This window comes from Oryctolagus cuniculus, chromosome 12 (assembly GCF_964237555.1).
Source record: "Oryctolagus cuniculus chromosome 12, mOryCun1.1, whole genome shotgun sequence".
Lineage (NCBI taxonomy): Eukaryota > Metazoa > Chordata > Mammalia > Lagomorpha > Leporidae > Oryctolagus > Oryctolagus cuniculus.
In genome coordinates this window covers 116,736,683-116,754,781 of record NC_091443.1, presented here as the reverse complement: position 1 = coordinate 116,754,781, position 18,099 = coordinate 116,736,683, and the positions used below count along the sequence as shown (strand labels likewise).

The window sequence follows — 18,099 nt, the reverse complement described above, 5'->3', positions numbered from 1 at the left end:
CTGCAATACAAGCATCCCATATGAGCACTGGTTCATGTTCTGGCTGTTCTGCTTTTGACCCAGCTTCCTGCTGATGGCCTGAGAAAAGCAATGGAAGATGATCCAAATACTTGGGCAAATGCTACCAATGTGGGAGACCCAGATGAAGATCTTGGTTCCTGGCCTCATTCTTTCCTGGCCCTGCTCAAGGCAGCCATCTGTGATGTGAACAAGCAGAAGGAAGATCTCTCTGGGTCTCTCCTCTATATACAATATTTTCAAATAATTTTTTTAAAAAACTTAGAAAAAAGCTCCTATAAACAAAATCTTTGCCTATCAATTAGACCTTAGAAAAGCTGCTGATACAAAAAAATAAAAATAAAAAAAAAGAGTCCTGGGATTCATAAAAATAAATTATCTGGAGACCATAAGGTTGTTCTTCACATTTCGGCTTATATATGCTCATTGTGTTCTTTTGGTTTATATTTTAAGAAGCTTATTATCATATGAAATCTAATTTAATATAATTTTACTATCTCAGAAGGCAGGATAAAGGTTCACAGTAATTTTCTGTAGCTGCATGTATACTGCATATTATTCAAGAAGAAATTACTGAAATGGGAAAATTTTTATGATATGCTTTTTGTTTTTTTTTTAAAGATTATTTATGTGAAAGTCAAATTTATGCAGAGAGAGAGAGAGAGGGAGGGAGATATCTTCCATCTGATGGCTCACTCTGCAAATGGCTGCAATGGCCGGAGCAGCACCAACCAAAGCCAGGACCCAGGAGCTTCTTCCAGATCTCCCACAGGGGTGCAGGGACCCAAGGACTTGAGCCATCTTCTATTGCTTTCCCAGGCCATAGCAGAGAGCTGGATCAGAAGTGGAGCAGCTGAGTCTTGAACCCATGCCAATATGAGATGTGGGCACTTCAGGCCAGGGCATTAACCCACTGTGCCACAGCACCAGCCTCATGATATGTTTTTTGAAGTCATACACTCAAAACATAGCATTAGTAGCAAAAGGGAAGACATGCTCATGAAAGTTTTCTAAAGCAGTACTATTTGAACTGGTGACAATTTCTGAAATGGATCTGAAAAATAAATGTTTTTTAATTAAGTGTGGCAAGATAGAGAACATTAGACAGAAGTTAAGGTGCTGGGTATTTACAAATCATGTGAAACTACACAAAGCACTTTTCTTCTGAAATACAATTTGTTTCATCTTTTTTTACAGAGATCCTGGCAAAACTTCCTTGAGCTACCAGGAAGGACTATTAGAATACAGGAGGCAGGAGTCCTCCAAGATGGTGGAATAGGGAGGGAGCACACTGATAGTCCAGGAAAAAATAGTTTAATAAAAGTGGAGATACTATAGTTTCAGGGAAGTTAGGGGAAAAACTGCAGAAGAAACTCTTCCAGAACTAGTGGGACATGGTGGACCTACGTGGAGGGCATAGGTGCCCATGGCTCGGGACCCCAGCTGCCGAGTCTACACACCAGCACTGGAAAGGGAGGTGAGGCAAAACCTCAGTAGCCCAAGACATTTGCAGGGAAGTCACAGGAAGAGCCTAGAGGGAATGAGGCTTGAAACCCTGTGGGGGAAAGTCTACCAGGCTAACTAAAAGAGAGAAATAAAATAAATAAAATAAAATAGAATAAAATAAAAGGGACCAGTATGGACATGATTCTCTGTCTCCACTCACCTTACAAAGGTGAGCAAGACAAAGAGCAGGCACCATTTTGGACATACGTAAAAGCTGTGCTGACTCTGGTGGGGAGAAATAAAAGGAGGTTAGGACCTAGTGAATGTGTGGGAGCTTATGAACTGTGACTGTGAAAAAAAAAAAAAACTGAGGGTGTGTGAGAGAACTCATGGAGTTTCTGAGATGTGAGTACTCTTGGGAGACGCCGAAAACTTGGTAACCTTGGCAACCCGGTGGAAGACTGCAGGGGAATCTGAGCTTACACTGAGGACTGAACAGATCCTTTGTGTGGTCCTTGGGACAGAGCAGATGAATATTACACCCACAGGGGCCAGAGCTCAGACATTGACTGCCTTCAATTCCACTCAGCTGTGTGGAATTACTTCCCTTCTTAATAAAAAAAAAAAGAGAGAGAGAGAGAGAGAAAGAGAAAAAATTTAATACGCCTAACCTGGGTATGTCACCCTTAACCCTGAAGAATCAAACTGAGCTCTCTGGCCACACCCATCACAAGCCTCTAAGGATCCATCAAAAGCAGACAGTCCACTTAATCAAGTCATAGTATAACAAGAAAAACCACAACAGCAAAAAAAAAAAAAAAAGAAGCAACCAAAGTGTGGGGAGCAACTCAGACTATACTGTTACTGGAATTAAGACTTATTCTATACATCTGCTCTCCCACAATATGGCACTGGGAGAGGAGCAAACAGCTTCTACCCAGCTGCCTCTCACCAACTTGACAAGCTGCAGGAGCTGCTCCTGATTGGAGGAGAGCAGCATACTCGGCGTGTGGGTAGCAGAGTTGGGATTGGTGGAAGAGGACTATAAAGGAGGAGAGAGACAACATGCACCAGGAACATCTATCTGAAGGAACACCTGTGCAGCCCCCGAGAGAGCCGGCTGGCGGTGTGCCGCTCCCCCGTGGAAGTGGGGAAAGTGGCAGGGGGAGCCGCCCTTCCACGGAGGTGGAAGGGACGGTAGCCAACCCGGGAAGAACCAGCAGCAAACCCGGGGAGGGCTGAGCAGATGAAAGAACAACGCAGGGTCCTGTGTCGTTCCTCCACGAAGAGGGGGAGCGACATAATGGTGCCGTGACTCAGATATGAAGCCTAGGCAGGGTTTAGTGTCGTTCCTCCACGAAGAGGGGGAACGACACCAAAGAATATCTCCATAATGCCAAACAACAAATGCAGAAACTGAGGAAACCAGAACAAGGAAGACATTATGATGCCCCAAAATGAACAAGACACCCCAAGCCAAGATTGTAAAGGTGATGAGATAGAAGAAATGCAATAGACGGATTTCCAAAAATATATGATAAGAACACTTAGAAGTTCTCAAAAACAAATTCTTGAACTACAGAAATCCTTACTAGACAGGGTAGAAAATCTCTCTCATGAAAATGAAATCTTAAGGAAAAATCAAAATGAAATGAAGCAATTAGTAGAACATGAAATTGAGATAGTGAAGAGAAATCAAAATGAAATGAAGAATTCAATGGATCAAATGACAAATGCACTTGAGAGCCTTAAAAACAGAATCTGTGAAGCAGAAGAGAGAGCACAGGAAAGCATACAGTGAAACCAAAGAAAAGAAGAGGAAATTAGAAATCTAAAAAATATTGTGGGGAATCCTCAGGATACTATTAAAAAACACACCATTCAGGTTCTAGGAGTTCCTGAAGGCATGGAGATAGAGAAAGGCCTTTTTAGTGAGACACTAGCAGAAAATTTCCTGGGTTTGGAGAAGGACAGAGACATCCTAGTACAGGAAGCTCATAGAACCCCTAATAAACATGACCAAAAGAGATTCTTGACTTGACACGTTGTAATCAAACTCACTACAGTGAAACATAAACAAAAGATTCTAAAGTGTGCAAGAGAGAAATGTCAGATTACTCTCAGAGGATCTCCAATTAGACTCACAGCAGCCTTCTCATCAGAAACCCTACAGGATAGGAGGGAATGGCGAGATATAGCCCAGGTACTAAGAGAGAAAAAATGCCAGCCCAGAATATTATCTCCTGCAAAGCTCTCATTTGTGAATGAAGGTGAAATAAAGACCTTTCATAGCAAACAGACATTGGAAGAATTTGTCACCACTCATCCAGCCCTACAAAAGATGCTTCAAGACGTGTTACACACAGAAACACAGCCATAAATATGAAAAAAGGTAAAGGAAGAAAATCTCCCAGTAAAAGATCACAGGAAGTTCAAAGCATATATTAGAAATATCTTTGGGAAAATCGCAGGGCAAAGTTACTACTTATCAATAGTCACATTGAATGTTAATGGACTCAACTGTCCAGTTAAAAGACACAGACTGGCCGAATGGATTAAGGAAAAAGACCCATCTATTTGTTGCCTACAAGAAACACATCTTTCCAACAAAGATGCATGCTGACTGAAAGTGAAAGGTTGGAAGAAGATATTCCATGCCAACAGAAACCAAAAAAATAGCAGGTGTAGCCATGTTAATATCAGAAAAAATAAACTTTTTTTTTTTTTTGACAGGCAGAGTGGACAGTGAGAGAGAGAGACAGAGAGAAAGGTCTTCCTTTGCCGTTGGTTCACTCTCCAATGGCCGGCGCGGCCGGCGCGCTGCAGCCGGCGCACCACGCTGATCCAATGGCAGGAGCCAGGAGCCAGGTGCTTTTCCTGGTCTCCCATGGGGTGCAGGGCCCAAGCACCTGGGCCATCCTCCACTGCACTCCCTGGGCACAGCAGAGAGCTTGCCTGGAAGAGGGGCAACCGGGACAGAATCCGGCGCCCCAACCAGGACTAGAACCCGGTGTGCCAGCACCGCTAGGCGGAGGATTAGCCTAGTGAGTTGTGGCGCCGGCCGAAGACAAAATAAACTTTAACACAAAAGCTATTAAGAGAGACAAAGAGGGGCACTATATAATGATTAAGGGAACAATTCAACAGGAAGACATAACAATTATAAATGTATATGCACCTAATTACAGGGCACTAGTTTATTTAGAAGATATGTTAAGTGACTTAAAAGGGAGACATAGACTCCAATACATTGGTACTGGGGGACTTCAATATTCCACTCTCAGAAATAGACCAACCCAACAGAAGATCAACAAGGAAACAGCAGATTCAATTGACACTATAGCCCAAATGGATCTAACAGATATATACAGAACTTTCAATCCTACAGCTAAAGATTTTACATTCTTCTCAGCAGTGCATGGAACCTACTCTAGGACTGACCACATACTAGGCCATAAAGCAAGTCTCTGCAAATTTAAAAGAATTAGAATCATACGATGCATGTCTGTTCTACAGTCCTCCGTTCTACCAACTGAGCTATCGAAGGGTGAAGAGACAACCGACAGAATGGGAAAAAATATTTGCAAACTATGCAACAGATAAAGGGTTAATAACCAGAATCTACAAAGAGATCAAGAAACTCCACAAAAACAAAACCAACAACCCACTTAAGAGATGGGCCAAGGACCTCAATAGACATTTTCAAATAGAGGAAATCCAAATGGCCAACAGGCACATGAAAAAATGTTCAAGATCATTAGCAATCAGGGAAATGCATATCAAAACCACAATGAGGTTTCACCTCACCCCGGTTAGAATGGCTTCCATGCAGAAATCTACCAACAACAGATGCTGGCGAGGATGTGGGGAAAAAGGGACACTAACCCACTGTTGGTGGGAATGCAAACGGGTCAAGCCACTATGGAAGTCAGTCTGGAGATTCCTCAGAAACCTGAAGATAACCCTACCATTCAACCCAGCCATCCCACTCCTTGGAATTTACCCAAAGGAAATTAAATTGGCAAACAAAAAAGCGGTCTGCACCCTAATGTTTATTGCAGCTCAATTCACAATAGCTAAGACCTGGAACCAACCTAAATGCCCATCAACGGTAGACTGGATAAAGAAATTATGGGATATGTACTCTTTAGAATACTATACCGCAGTAAGAAACAACGAAATCCAGTCATTTGCAACAAAATGGAGGAATCTGCAACACATCATGCTGAGTGAAATAAGCCAGTCCCAAAGGGACAAATACCATATGTTCTCCCTGATCGGTGACAACTGACTGAACACCAAAAAGGAAACCTATTGAAGTGAAATGGACACTATGGGAAACGGTGACTTGATCAGCATAGCCCTGACTGTTAATGAACAACTTAATATGTTATCCCTCTTAGTAGTTTTTTTGTCTGTTCTACTTAATATGACTGGTTTAGTTCTGTAATTAATACACAGTTATTCTTAAGTGTTGAAAATTAACTGAAATGTGATCCCTGTTAAACATAAGAGTGGGAATAAGAGAGGGAATAGATGTATAATTTGGAACATGCTCAAGCTGACTTGCCCCAAATGGTAGAGTTAGAAACATACCAGGGGATTCCAATTCAATCCCATCAAGGTGGCATGTACCAATGCCATCTCACTACTCCAAGTGATCAATTTCAGTTCACAATTGATCATAATGAAAGGACTAAGAGTCAAAGGGAGCACATAAACACTTCTAGTACCTGCTAACACTAACCGATAGAATAAATAAAAGGGAGAGTGATCCAACATGGGAAGTGAGATACTCAGCAGACTCATAGAATGGCAGATGTCCTAAATAGCACTCTGGCCTCAGAATCAGCCCTAAAGGCATTCGGAGCTGGCTGAAAAGCCCATGAGAGTATTTCAGGCATGCAAAGCCAAGACACTCTGGCAAAAGATCTCTGTGAGTGAGATCCCAGTGGAAAGAACAGGTCATCAAAGAAGGAGGTACCTTTCTCTGAAGGGAGGAGAGAACCTCCACTTTGACTATGACCTTGTCTAAATAAGATAAGAGTCGGAGAACTCAGAGGGCTTCCATAGCCTTGGAAACTCATGACTGGAGCATAGGGAGATTACTAATGCCATAGACAAGAGTTTCAATTGGTAAAGTCAACAACAGGAGTCACTGTGCACTTACTCCTCATGTAGGATCTCTGTCCTTAATGTGCTGTGCATTGAGATTTAATGCTATAACGAGTACTCAAACAATATATTTCACTTTGTGTTTCTATGGGGGTGCAAACTGTTGAAATCTTTACTTAATGCATACTAAACTGATCTTCTGTAAAAAAAAAAAAAAGAAATTATCAATTCCCAACTTGACTCTCACTGGGATTAAACATGAAAATAGGTCTGATCTGATTTCATCATCATTTAAAAAAAATCATCTATTATTTTTCACTTTATGTTTCTGTGTGGGAGCAAACTGTTGAAATCCTTACTTAATGTATACTAAGCTGATCTTCTGTATATTAAGATAATTGAAATGAATCTTGATGTGAACGGAAGGGAAGAGGGAGTGGGAAAGGGGAGGGTTGTGGGTGGGAGGGACGGTATTGGGGGGAAGCCATTGTAATCCATAAGTCGTACTTTGGAAATTTATATTCATTAAATAAAAGTTAAAAAAAAATAAAAAAAAAGCAAGTCTCTGCAAATTTAAAAGAATTAGAATCATACGATGCAGGTTCTCAGACTATAGAGGAATGAAGTTGGAAATTAGCAACTCAGGTATCCCTAGAGAGTATGCAAAAACATGGAAACTGAACAACATGCTCCTGAATGAACAATGGGTCATTCAAGAAATCAAAAGAGAAATCAAAAACTTTCTGGAAGTAAATGAGGATAACAACACAACATATCAAAATTTATGAGATACAGCAAAAGAAGTGTTATGAGGAAAGGTTATAGCAATAGGTGCCTACACCAAGAAATTGGAAAAACACCAAATAAATGAGCTTTCAATTCATCTCAAGGAAGAGAAAAACTACAGCAAATAAGACCCAAATCTAGTAGGAGAAGAAAAATATTTAAAATCAGAGAAGAAATCAACAGGATTGAATCAAAAAAAAATTACAAAAGATCAGCCAAACAAACAGCTGTTTTTTTTAAAAAAATAAACAAAATTGACACCCCATTGGCCCAACTAACTAAAAAAAGAAAAGACCCAAATCAATAAAATCAGAGATGAAAAAGGAAACATAACAACAGACACCAAAGAAATAAAAAGAGTCATCAGATATTACTACAAGGACTTGTATGCCAGCAAACAGGGAAACCTATCAGAAATGGATAGATTCCTGGACACATGCAATCTACCTAAATTGAACCAGGAAGACATAGAAAACCTACACAGACCCATAACTAAGATACAAATAAGGCCCTCCCAAGAAAGAAAAGCCCAGGACCAAATGGATTCACTGCTGAATTCTACCAGACATTTAAAGAAGAACTGACTCCAATTCTTCTCAAACTATTCAGAACAATCAAAACGGAGGGAGTCCTCCCAAATTCTTTCTATGAAGCCAGCATCACCTTAATTCCTAAGCTGGAAAAAAATGCAGCATTGAAAGAGAATTACAGACCAATATCCCTGATGAACATAGATGCAAAAATCCTCAATAAAATTCTCACCAATAGAATGCAACAACACATCAGAAAGATCATCCACCCAGACCAAGTGGGATTTATCCCTGGTATGCAGGGACGGTTCAAAGTTCGCAAATCAATGTGATACACCACATTAACAAACTGCAGAAGAAAAACCATATGATTATCCCAATAGATGCAGAGAAAGCATTTGATAAAATACAACACCATTTCATGATGAAAACTCTAAGCAAATTGGGTATAGAAGGAACATTCCTCAATACAATCAAAGCAATTTATGAAAAACCCAGGGGCAGCATCCTATTGAATGGGGAAAAGTTGGAAGCATTTCCACTGAGATCTTGTACCAGACAGGGATGCTCACTTTCACCACTGCTAGTCAACATAGTTCTGGAAGTTTAGCCAGAGCCATCAGGCAAGAAAAAAAATTAAAGGGATACAAATTGGGAAGGAAGAACTCAAACTATCCCTCTTTGCAGATGATACGATTCTTTATCTACGGGATCCAAAGAACTGCACTAAGAGACTATTGGAACTCATAGAAGAGTTTGGCAAAGTGGCAGCGTCGAAAATCAATGCACAAAAATCAACAGCCTTTGTATACACAAGCAATGCCATGGCTGAGAAAGAACTGCTAAGATCAATCCCATTCACAACAGCTACAAAAACAATCAAATACCTTGGGATAAACTTAACCAAGGACATTAAAGATCTCTACAATGAGATTTACAAAATCTTAAAGAAATAGAAGAGGATACCAAAAAATGGAAAAATCTTCCGGGCTCATGGATTGGAAGAATCAACGTCATCAAAATGTCCATTCTCCCAAAAGCAATTTATAGATTCAATGCGATACCAATCAAGATAAAGAAGACCTTCTTTTCAGATCTAGAAAAAATGGTGCTGAAATTTATATGGAGACACAGGAGACCTCGAATAGCTAAAGCAATCTTGTACACAAAAACAAAGCTGGAGGCATCACAATACCAGATTTCAGGACATACTACAGGGCAGTTGTAATCAAAACAGCATGGTACTGGTACAGAAACAGATGGATAGACCAATGGAACAGAATTGAAACACCAGAAATCAATCCAAACATCTACAGCCAACTCATATTTGATCAAGGATCCAAAACCAATCCCTGGAGTAAGGACAGTCTATTCAATAAATGGTGCTGGGAAAATTGGATTTCCACATGCAGAATCATGAAGCAAGACCCCTACCTTTCACCTTACACAAAAATCCACTCAACATGGATTAAAGACCTAAATCTACGACCTGACACCATCAAATTATTAGAGAGCATTGGAAAAACCCTGCAAGATATAGGTTCCGGCAATGATATCTTGGAAAACACCCCAGAAGCACAGGCAGTCAAAGCCAAAATTAACATTTGGGATTGCATCAAATTGAAAAGTTTCTGTACTGCAAAAGAAACAGTCAGGAAAGTGAAGAGGCAACCGACAAAATGGGTAACAATATTTGCAAACTATGCAACAGATAATGGGTTAATAACCAGAATCTACAAAGAAATCAAGAAACTCCACAACATCAAAACAAACAACCCACTTAAGAGATGGGCCAAGGACCTCAATAGACATTTTTCAAAAGAGGAAATCCAAATGGCCAACAGGCACAGGAAAAAATGTTCAAGATCACTAGCAATCAGGGAAATGCACATCAAAACCACAATGAGGTTTCACCTCACCCCAGTTAGAATGGCTCACATTCAGAAATCTACCAACAACAGATGCTGGCGAGGATGTGGGGAAAAAGGGACACTAACCCACTGTTGGTGGGAATGCAAACGGGTAAAGCCACTATGGAAGTCAGTCTGGAGATTCCTCAGAAACCTGAAGATAACCCTACCGTTCAACCCAGCCATCCCACTCCTTGGGATTTACCCAAAGGAAATTAAATTGGCAAATAATAAAGATGTCCACACCATAATGTTTATTGCAGCTCAATTCACAATAGCTAAGACCTGGAACCAACCCAAATGCCCATCAACAGTAGACTGGATAAAGAAATTATGGGACATGTACTCTATAGAATACTATACAGCAGTCAATACCAATGAAATCTGGTCATTTGCAACAAAATGGAGGAATCTGCAACACATCATGCTGAGTGAAATAAGCCAGTCCCAAAGGGACAAATACCATAGGTTCTCCCTGATCGGTGACAACTAACCAAGCCCCTAAAAGGAAGCCTGTTGAAGTGAAATGGACACTTTGAGAAACAGTGACTTGATCACCCCTTTTCCTGACTATTGATGTACAACTTAGTGCTTTATCCCTTTTAGTTTTTTTTTTTTGATTGTTCTACTTAATACTTTGGTTGAATTCTGTAATTAACACACAGTTATTCTTAAGTGTTGAACTTTAACTGAAAAGTGGTCCTTGTTAAATATGAGTGGGAATAAGAGAGGGAGGAGATGTACAATTTGGAACATGCTCAATTGGACTTGCCCCAAATGGTAGAGTTAGAAACATACCAGGGGACTCCCATTCAATCCCATCAAGGTGGCATGTACCAATGCCATCTCACTAGTCAAACTAATCACCTTCAGTTCAGAATTGATCATAGTGATAGGATTAAGAGTCAAAGGGATCACATAAGCAAGACTAGTATCTGCTAACATTAACTGATAGAATTAAAAAGGAGAGAATGATCCAACATGGGAAGCCGGATACACAGCAGACTCATAGAATGGCAGATGCCCTAAACAGCACTCTGGCCTCAGAATCAGCCCTTAAGGCATGCGGATCTGGCTGAAATGCCCATGAGAGTATTTTAGGCATGGAAAGCTAAGACACACTGGATAAAAAAATAAAAAAAATAAAAAAATAAAAACCTAAATGAAAGATCCCTGCGAGTGATATCTCAATGGATAGAATAGGCCTTCAAAGAAGGAGCTACCTTTCTCTGAAGGCAGGAGAGAACTTCTACTTTGACTATGGCCTTGTCTAAATAAGATCAGAGTCAGTGAACTCAAAAGGCTTCCACAGCCTTGGCAACACATGACAAGAGCCTAGGGTGATTACTGACACCATAAACAAGACTGTCAATAGTTAAATCAACAACAGGAGTCACTGTGCACTTACTCCCCATGTAGGATCTCTGTACTTAATATGTTGTTCAATGTGAATTAATGCTATAACTAGTACTCAAACAGTACTTTACACTTTGTGTTTCTGTGTGGGTGCAAACTGTTTAAATCTTTACTTAATATATGCTAAACTGATCTTCTGTATATAAAGAGAATGGAAAATGAATCTTGATGTGAATGGAATGGGAGAGGGAGCCAGAGGTGGGAGGGTTGCAGGTGGGAGGGAAAAAGCCATTGTAATCCAGAAGCTGTACTTTGGAAATTTATATTTATTAAATAAAAGTTAAAGAGAAAAAGAATACAGGGGGCAGAAGCATAGCCCAGGTACCAATATATAACAGACTAGATTTTACAGACCTCCATTTCTAGAGATGCTGATAGTGGAATGATGTAATGGGCATGTGGTAGGAAGCAATGCAAATAGTGACTCTCAGATTGGAGAGGTCATCCCTCCACCCCAGGCTGCACCCTTAAGACCACTGTCTTTCTAATCCACTCACAACTCTCTTTTGAATGCTGGTCCAGAACTTCTGTTACCACCAAGTTTTGAAAACTAATGGATGAGATAAGGTAATATCAAGTATATCTTGTTCACTCTGGTCAGTATGATCCATAACTGCTTGGACCATGCAACTAGGTTCTTTACTTTTTAATGACTCTTGTCTCTGCTCTGAGCCTGAAGGTGTTATCTCAGAGAGCATTAAGTTGTATTCTGTTAGAAAAGATTCCTATTTATTGAGCTCCCTTCTTCAAATGCCATAAAAACTTCTCACTTCCAAAGGATATGGGACTGTCCCCCAGTACCCAAACTTCCATGTTCCCAGAAACTATGTATTCTATAAGTTCTGTAACCTTGAATGAGTAGCACTGGGCAGGCTATACAGTGCAGGAATTGAGAAACTTCATTTAAAGAAGATACACCAGAAATCCCATAAATGTAATTGCAACACAGTGTAAGTCAGCATGCACACATCTCACAGTAAAGACATTTCACTAGTATTGTTGCTATACTCATCTTAAAGATGAGTAAACAGTGACAGAGGTGCAACCTACATTCAGTTCATACACAATTCGGCTCAAGTGGTCTGAATACCCATCTCCATCCCATGGCCATCTTGTATGAGACTAGTTGTCTACAGAAATTTTAGAACCCCTTTCTGTATTGCTGGAGACCCACTGGTCTTCTGTCAGACACATCATCTTCTTTTTTAAAAAAAAAAGATTTATTTTTATTTATTTGACAGGCAGAGTTACAGAAAGGGGTAGAGACAGAGAGAGAGGTCTTCCATATGCTGGTTCACTCCCCAGATGGCCACAACTGAGCTGTGCCAATCTGAAGCCAGGAGCCAGGAGCCAGGAGCTTTTTCTGGGTCTCCCACATGGGTGCAGGGGTCCAAGGACTTGGGCTATCTTCTACTGCTTTCCCAGGCCACAGCAGAGAGCTGGATCAGAAGAGGAGCAGCCGGGATTAGAACCAGCACCCATATGGGATGCTGGCACTTCAGCCCAGGGCGCTAACCCACTGAGCCACAGTGCTAGCCCCTCATCTTCTGACCAAAAAAAAAAAAATCCTTGAAAATACATTATTTATTCCTTCCATGGCTTTGGAACTAAGGATCTACCACTGGTATCCCTTCCTGAACCAGCCAAGGTCTATAGGGTGTACCTGAAAGAGATTATAATGCCTCCAATCTACAACTGCACCTATGCCATCAAAAGACAGGAACCTGCCCTGCTCTCCAAAGTTCCTTTTACCCCCACACTAACATTCACAGACATAGAAACCAATCACACAGTCCTTGAGCAATATGAGGACAGCTTCAGGACCAGAAATTCTCTAAAGATGGTGGGAGTAGTCGCAATGGCATATGCTGAGAAGGAAAACAAAGGAGACTTTCCATCATCTTTCCCTGTTGACATCACGGGCTGATGAAGCTACTTTCCCTGTAAAACAATGCACACCTCCATTAGGAAGAAATTTGCTGGAAAATCAACCTCTTAGGATACAGTGAGGATACATAAAACTTGTCTAACCACACGAAGTGCTTGCATAATATTCCAATTCCTCATTAATTCCTGGCTTGGCAAATACATTTGAAAGAAACATACTATAAGTTGGCTGGCACCACGGCTCACACGGCTAATCCCCCACCTGCGGCACCAGCACCCTGGGTTCTAGTCCCAGTCGGGGTGCTGGATTCTGTCCCAGTTGCTCCTCTTCCAGGCCAGCTCCCTGCTGTGGCCCGGGAGTGCAGTGGAGGATGGCCCAGGTCCTTGGGCCCTGCACCCGCATGGGAAACCAGGAGAAGCACCTGGCTCCTGGCTTCAGATCAGTGCGATGCGCTGCCCGCAGCAGCCATTGGGGGGTGAACCAACAGCAAAAGAAAGACCTTTCTCTCTGTCTCTCTCACTCTCCAGTCTGCCTGTCCAAAAAAAGAAAAAAAAAAGTGGCAAATGTGTTTTTGCTGAAAGCTTTTCCAACAGCTCCTCAGTCTAGTTTGCCTTCACTTTGAAAAGACTCTTTTTCTAGGGTATACATGAGCATTTCATTGACTTGGCCATCAAACATAATTTTTGCAAAGAATTTTACTGTACCCAGCTTTTATCAGGAGCACAAGAATATATCACATTGATGACTTCTTCCCTTTATGAGACTATTTGACACACTTGTGAAGAACATACAATGCTAATACCTTTTAGTCCTTCCTGGGTTTTGGTGCAATGCATGCCTCATTTAAAAAATTAATTGTCATGGATGCTATAAATCAGCCCAGCTTATATGGCCACCCTTCCAATGAAAAGTCAAATTGAATTCTGTAGGCACTATCCTTAGTGCTCTCAGTGACTTCTTCACTCGTGGAGCTCATATGCCTTCTAAATTCTCTGGATCATTTGTGATATCCATTACTTCTCAAGGGCTGTGATGCAAGGAATAACCTCTCTTGGAACCTTGCTATGTGCCAGTAAAATTAAATTAGATTTCTATTAATTGTGCTATATTGGAAAAATAGTCACCTACATACCTTGAGCCTGTGATTCTCCAAACCTTGTTATCTAGTAGGACTTTGGCCATGGATATAGAACAGTAAAACATGAGAATGGCTACTAAGACCTCCTTAATAGATGATGGACCCAAACTTGGCATACTCCATTTGGCAAAGGGGATGGCTTCCAATGTCTGCTGTCTATGTCCAGATGCCAGGGTACAGCAGGAGGTCACTATTCTAATGATAAAAAAGAAAAACCATTTAAGTTCAGCTGGACACCATTTTGCTGACTGTTGATCTCGTTACTGTTAATCCAGATGCCTTCACTGATGACAATCCAGAGACCCAAAGTAGTCACAGCCATTATCTGCTAACAAAAGCTTAAACCAAGAGTGAAGAATTAGTATCCATTATATCACAATTCCTCAGAACCCATCTAGTCCAAACCTTGAGAGCTGGAAGCTGTTATACTTGGCCCACCCATAAATAGGACGTTAATTGTCCCAGATGGGCTCTATATCCTTGTACTGCAAGGAGGATGTCACAGATATTGATGCTCCAAACTTATCCAGCTCCCTGCTAATGTGTCTGGGAAAGCAGCAAAGGCTTGCCCAAATGCTTGGGCCCCTGAACCCATGTGATATCTGGAAGAAGCTCCTATCTTACGAGATCAGCCTGGTCTAGCCCCAGTCATTGCAGCCATTTTGGAGGAGAACAAACCAGAAGGAAGATCAGTCTCTCCCTTTCTCACTCTAACACTGCCTTTCAAATATATAAATAAATCTTTTAAAATGTAATCATTTCAATAGATTCCTCAGTGCTCAATCATGATGACTTTTGCCTCCTTAAGAACATTTTCATTTATTTTTTAAAGATCTGTTTATTTGAAAGGTAGAGAGGGGGCTGGTGTTGTGCTGCAGTATGCCAAGCTGCCATCTGTTATACTGGCATCCCATATAGTCACCAGTTCAAGTCCCACTTGTTCCACTTCTGATTTAGCTTCATGCTAATGGTCTGATAAAGAGTGGAAGATGGCCCAAGCACTTGGGCTCCTGCCATCCCCATGGGTGACTCAGAAGAAGCTCCTGGTTTCAACAAGGCCCAACACTGGCCATTGGAGCCACCAGGGGAGTGAACGAGATGATGGAAGATCTCTCTATGTCTCTCTCTCTCTCTCTGTGACTTTCAAATAAAGAATTAAATAACTTAAAATTATTTTAAAAAGGACAGAGAAACACACACAAAGTGGTTGAGGAGAGAGAGGCAGAGAGGTCTTCCATATGTTAGTTCACTTTCTAAATGTCTGCAAAAGCTGTGGCTGAACCAGGCTCTCAAGTCCCCTAATAAGTAGTAGATCTTGCACTTAGGTGAGAGGAACTGAAGAATTTGAACCACTACCCCATGATTCCCAGAGATATTAAGCAGGAAACTGGTTTGGAAGTGGAACATTGAAAACTTAGATTAGCACTGCAATATAGAATGTGGGCATCACATGCAATGGGCAACAAATTAGAAAACCTAGAAGAAATCAAAACACATGCTACATAACAAAATTGAGTCGTGAAGACATATGGAAAACCTAAACAAACCAAAAACCAAGACAGATACTGAATCAGTAACAAAAACTCTCCAAAGAAAAGCCCAAGACCAGATAGCTTCAGTGCTAAATTCTACCAGCCTTTCAAAACAGAACCAATTCCAATTCTTCTTAAGCTATTCAAAACAATGGAAAGAGAAGAGTATTCCCAAACTCCTTCTATTTGGCCAGTGTCACCTTATTTTCTAAACCAGAAAATGATACAATAGAGAAAGAGAATTAAAGAACAATATCTCTGAAGCACAGATGCAAAAAATTCTTAACAAAATACTAGCTAATAAAAATCCAACAACAGATCATAAAGATAATTTACCTGGACCAAGTGGAATGTACCCCTGGTATGCAGGGATCATTCAACATATGCAAATCAATAAATGTGATATGTGACACTAGAAAACTAAAGGATAAAAACCACATGATGATCTCAATAGATGAAGAGAAAGTATTAGACAAAAAACAAGCTTTCATTATAAAAACCTTAAGCAAGTTGGGTATAGAAGGAACATTCCTTAACACATTCAAGGCAATATATGACAAATCTTCAACAACATCATATTGAATGGGAAATCTTGGAAGCATTTCCATTAAGATCTGAAACCACAGTTGCTCTCCATCACTACTAACAGTTTTAGTCATGGCAATAATTCAAGTAAGAGAAATTAAAAAAAAAATTAGAAAGGAGAAAGTCCAGTAATCTGTTTGCAGATGACATGATCCTATATATTGGGAAACCAAAAGACTCCACCAAGTGATTATTGAAACTCATAAGAGAGTTTGGTAAAGTTGTAAGATATAAAATCAACACACAAAAATCAATAACCATTACATACACAGATATGCCATTGCTGAAAAATAACTTATCAGATCAGTGCCATTCACAATAACCATAAACATTTTTTATTACCTTGTAATAAATTTAGTCAAGGGTGTGAAAGATCTTTACAAGAAAAATCACAAAACATTAAAGAAATACATGTTCATAAATTGGAAGAACTAATATCAAAATTCCCATACTACCAAAATAAATTGTTTTTAATTTTATTTTTACAATCATTTATTTATTTGAGTGGCAGTTATAGACAAAGAGAGGGAGAGACAGAAAGCGATGTCTTCTAACTGCTGGTTAATTCTCCAAATGGCTGTAATGGCTGTAATGGCTGGTGCTGGGCTGATCTGAACCCAGGAGCTACAAGCTTCCTCCTCATCTTCTATGTGGATACAGGAGCCCAAGCACTTGGGCCATCTTCCTCTGCCTTGAGCAGAGAGCTGGATCAGAGGAGCAGCTGGGACCCAAACTGGCATCCATGAGATGCCAATGCCACAGAGGCTCAACTTACTATTCCACAGTGCCAGTCCCCCAAAAGCAATTTACAGATTCAATGTGATCTCAATCAAAATATCAACAACATTCTTCTCAGAGTTAGGAAAAAAATGATGTTAAAATTGGGATGAAATACCAAGGCAATCTTAATAAAAGCAAAGAGGGAGGCATCACACTTCCAGAATTCAAGATCTACTACAGGGCAGTTATAATAAAAATAGCTTGTTATTGGCATGCCAAAAGACATGTAGACCTATGAAACAGAATAGAACCTCTGAAAATTAATCTGCACATCTAAAACCAGTTAGTTTGTGACAAACAAATTTAAAGCAATCTCTGGAGAAAGGACAATCTTCAAAAATAGTGCTGGGAAAATTTGTTCTTCACACTGTAGTAGGAAACAAGATCCCCACATTGCAACTTGTACAAAAATTAACTGTAATTGGATCAATCATCTAAATCTAGGGGGAAATATCAGGGAAACTCTGCAAGACATTGTCATAGTCAAAGACTTTTGGAAAAAGACCCCATGAAGCACAGACAATAAAAGGAAAAATAGCCAAAGGAGATTATATCAAGCTAAGAAGCTTCTGAACTGCAACTAAGGAAGCAACTGACAGAATGCAAGAAAACCTTCACAAACTATTAGTAAAAATCTCCAAAATCTCTATGAGCTCAACAACAAAACAAAGAATCCAATTCAAGAAATGGGCAACAGGCATTTTTCCTGTTATATTAACAGGCAGTTTTAACAAGCATTTTTCCAAGGAAGAAATTCAAATGGCCAACAGACACATGAAAAAATGTTCAGGATCACTAGCCATCAGGGAAATGCTAATAGAAACCACAGTGAGATTTCTCCTCACCCCAGTTAGTATGGCTATCATACAGAAACCAAAAATCGTTTTGGGACAGGCACTGTGGCTTAGTGGGTTAAGCCACTGCCTGCAGTACTGGCATCCCATATGAGTGCTGG

General features: G+C 40.4%; 1 protein-coding gene across 3 annotated transcripts in view; it reads right to left on the bottom strand.

Moving 5' to 3' along the window:
- LOC127486336 (zinc finger protein 717-like) overlaps nucleotides 1-18,099 on the bottom strand; it is a 49,782-nt gene that overhangs the window by 10,333 nt on the left and 21,350 nt on the right. Inside the window, exon 1 of one of the 3 annotated variants that reach the window (XM_070054815.1) lies at nucleotides 1,685-1,846. The exons of the other annotated variants lie outside the window; for them this stretch is intronic. Within the exon in view, the coding sequence (XP_069910916.1) occupies nucleotides 1,685-1,729 (45 nt within the window). The 5' untranslated portion in view covers nucleotides 1,730-1,846. Of the gene's footprint in view, nucleotides 1-1,684; nucleotides 1,847-18,099 lie in introns of those variants that run through there. 3 annotated transcript variants of the gene reach the window in all.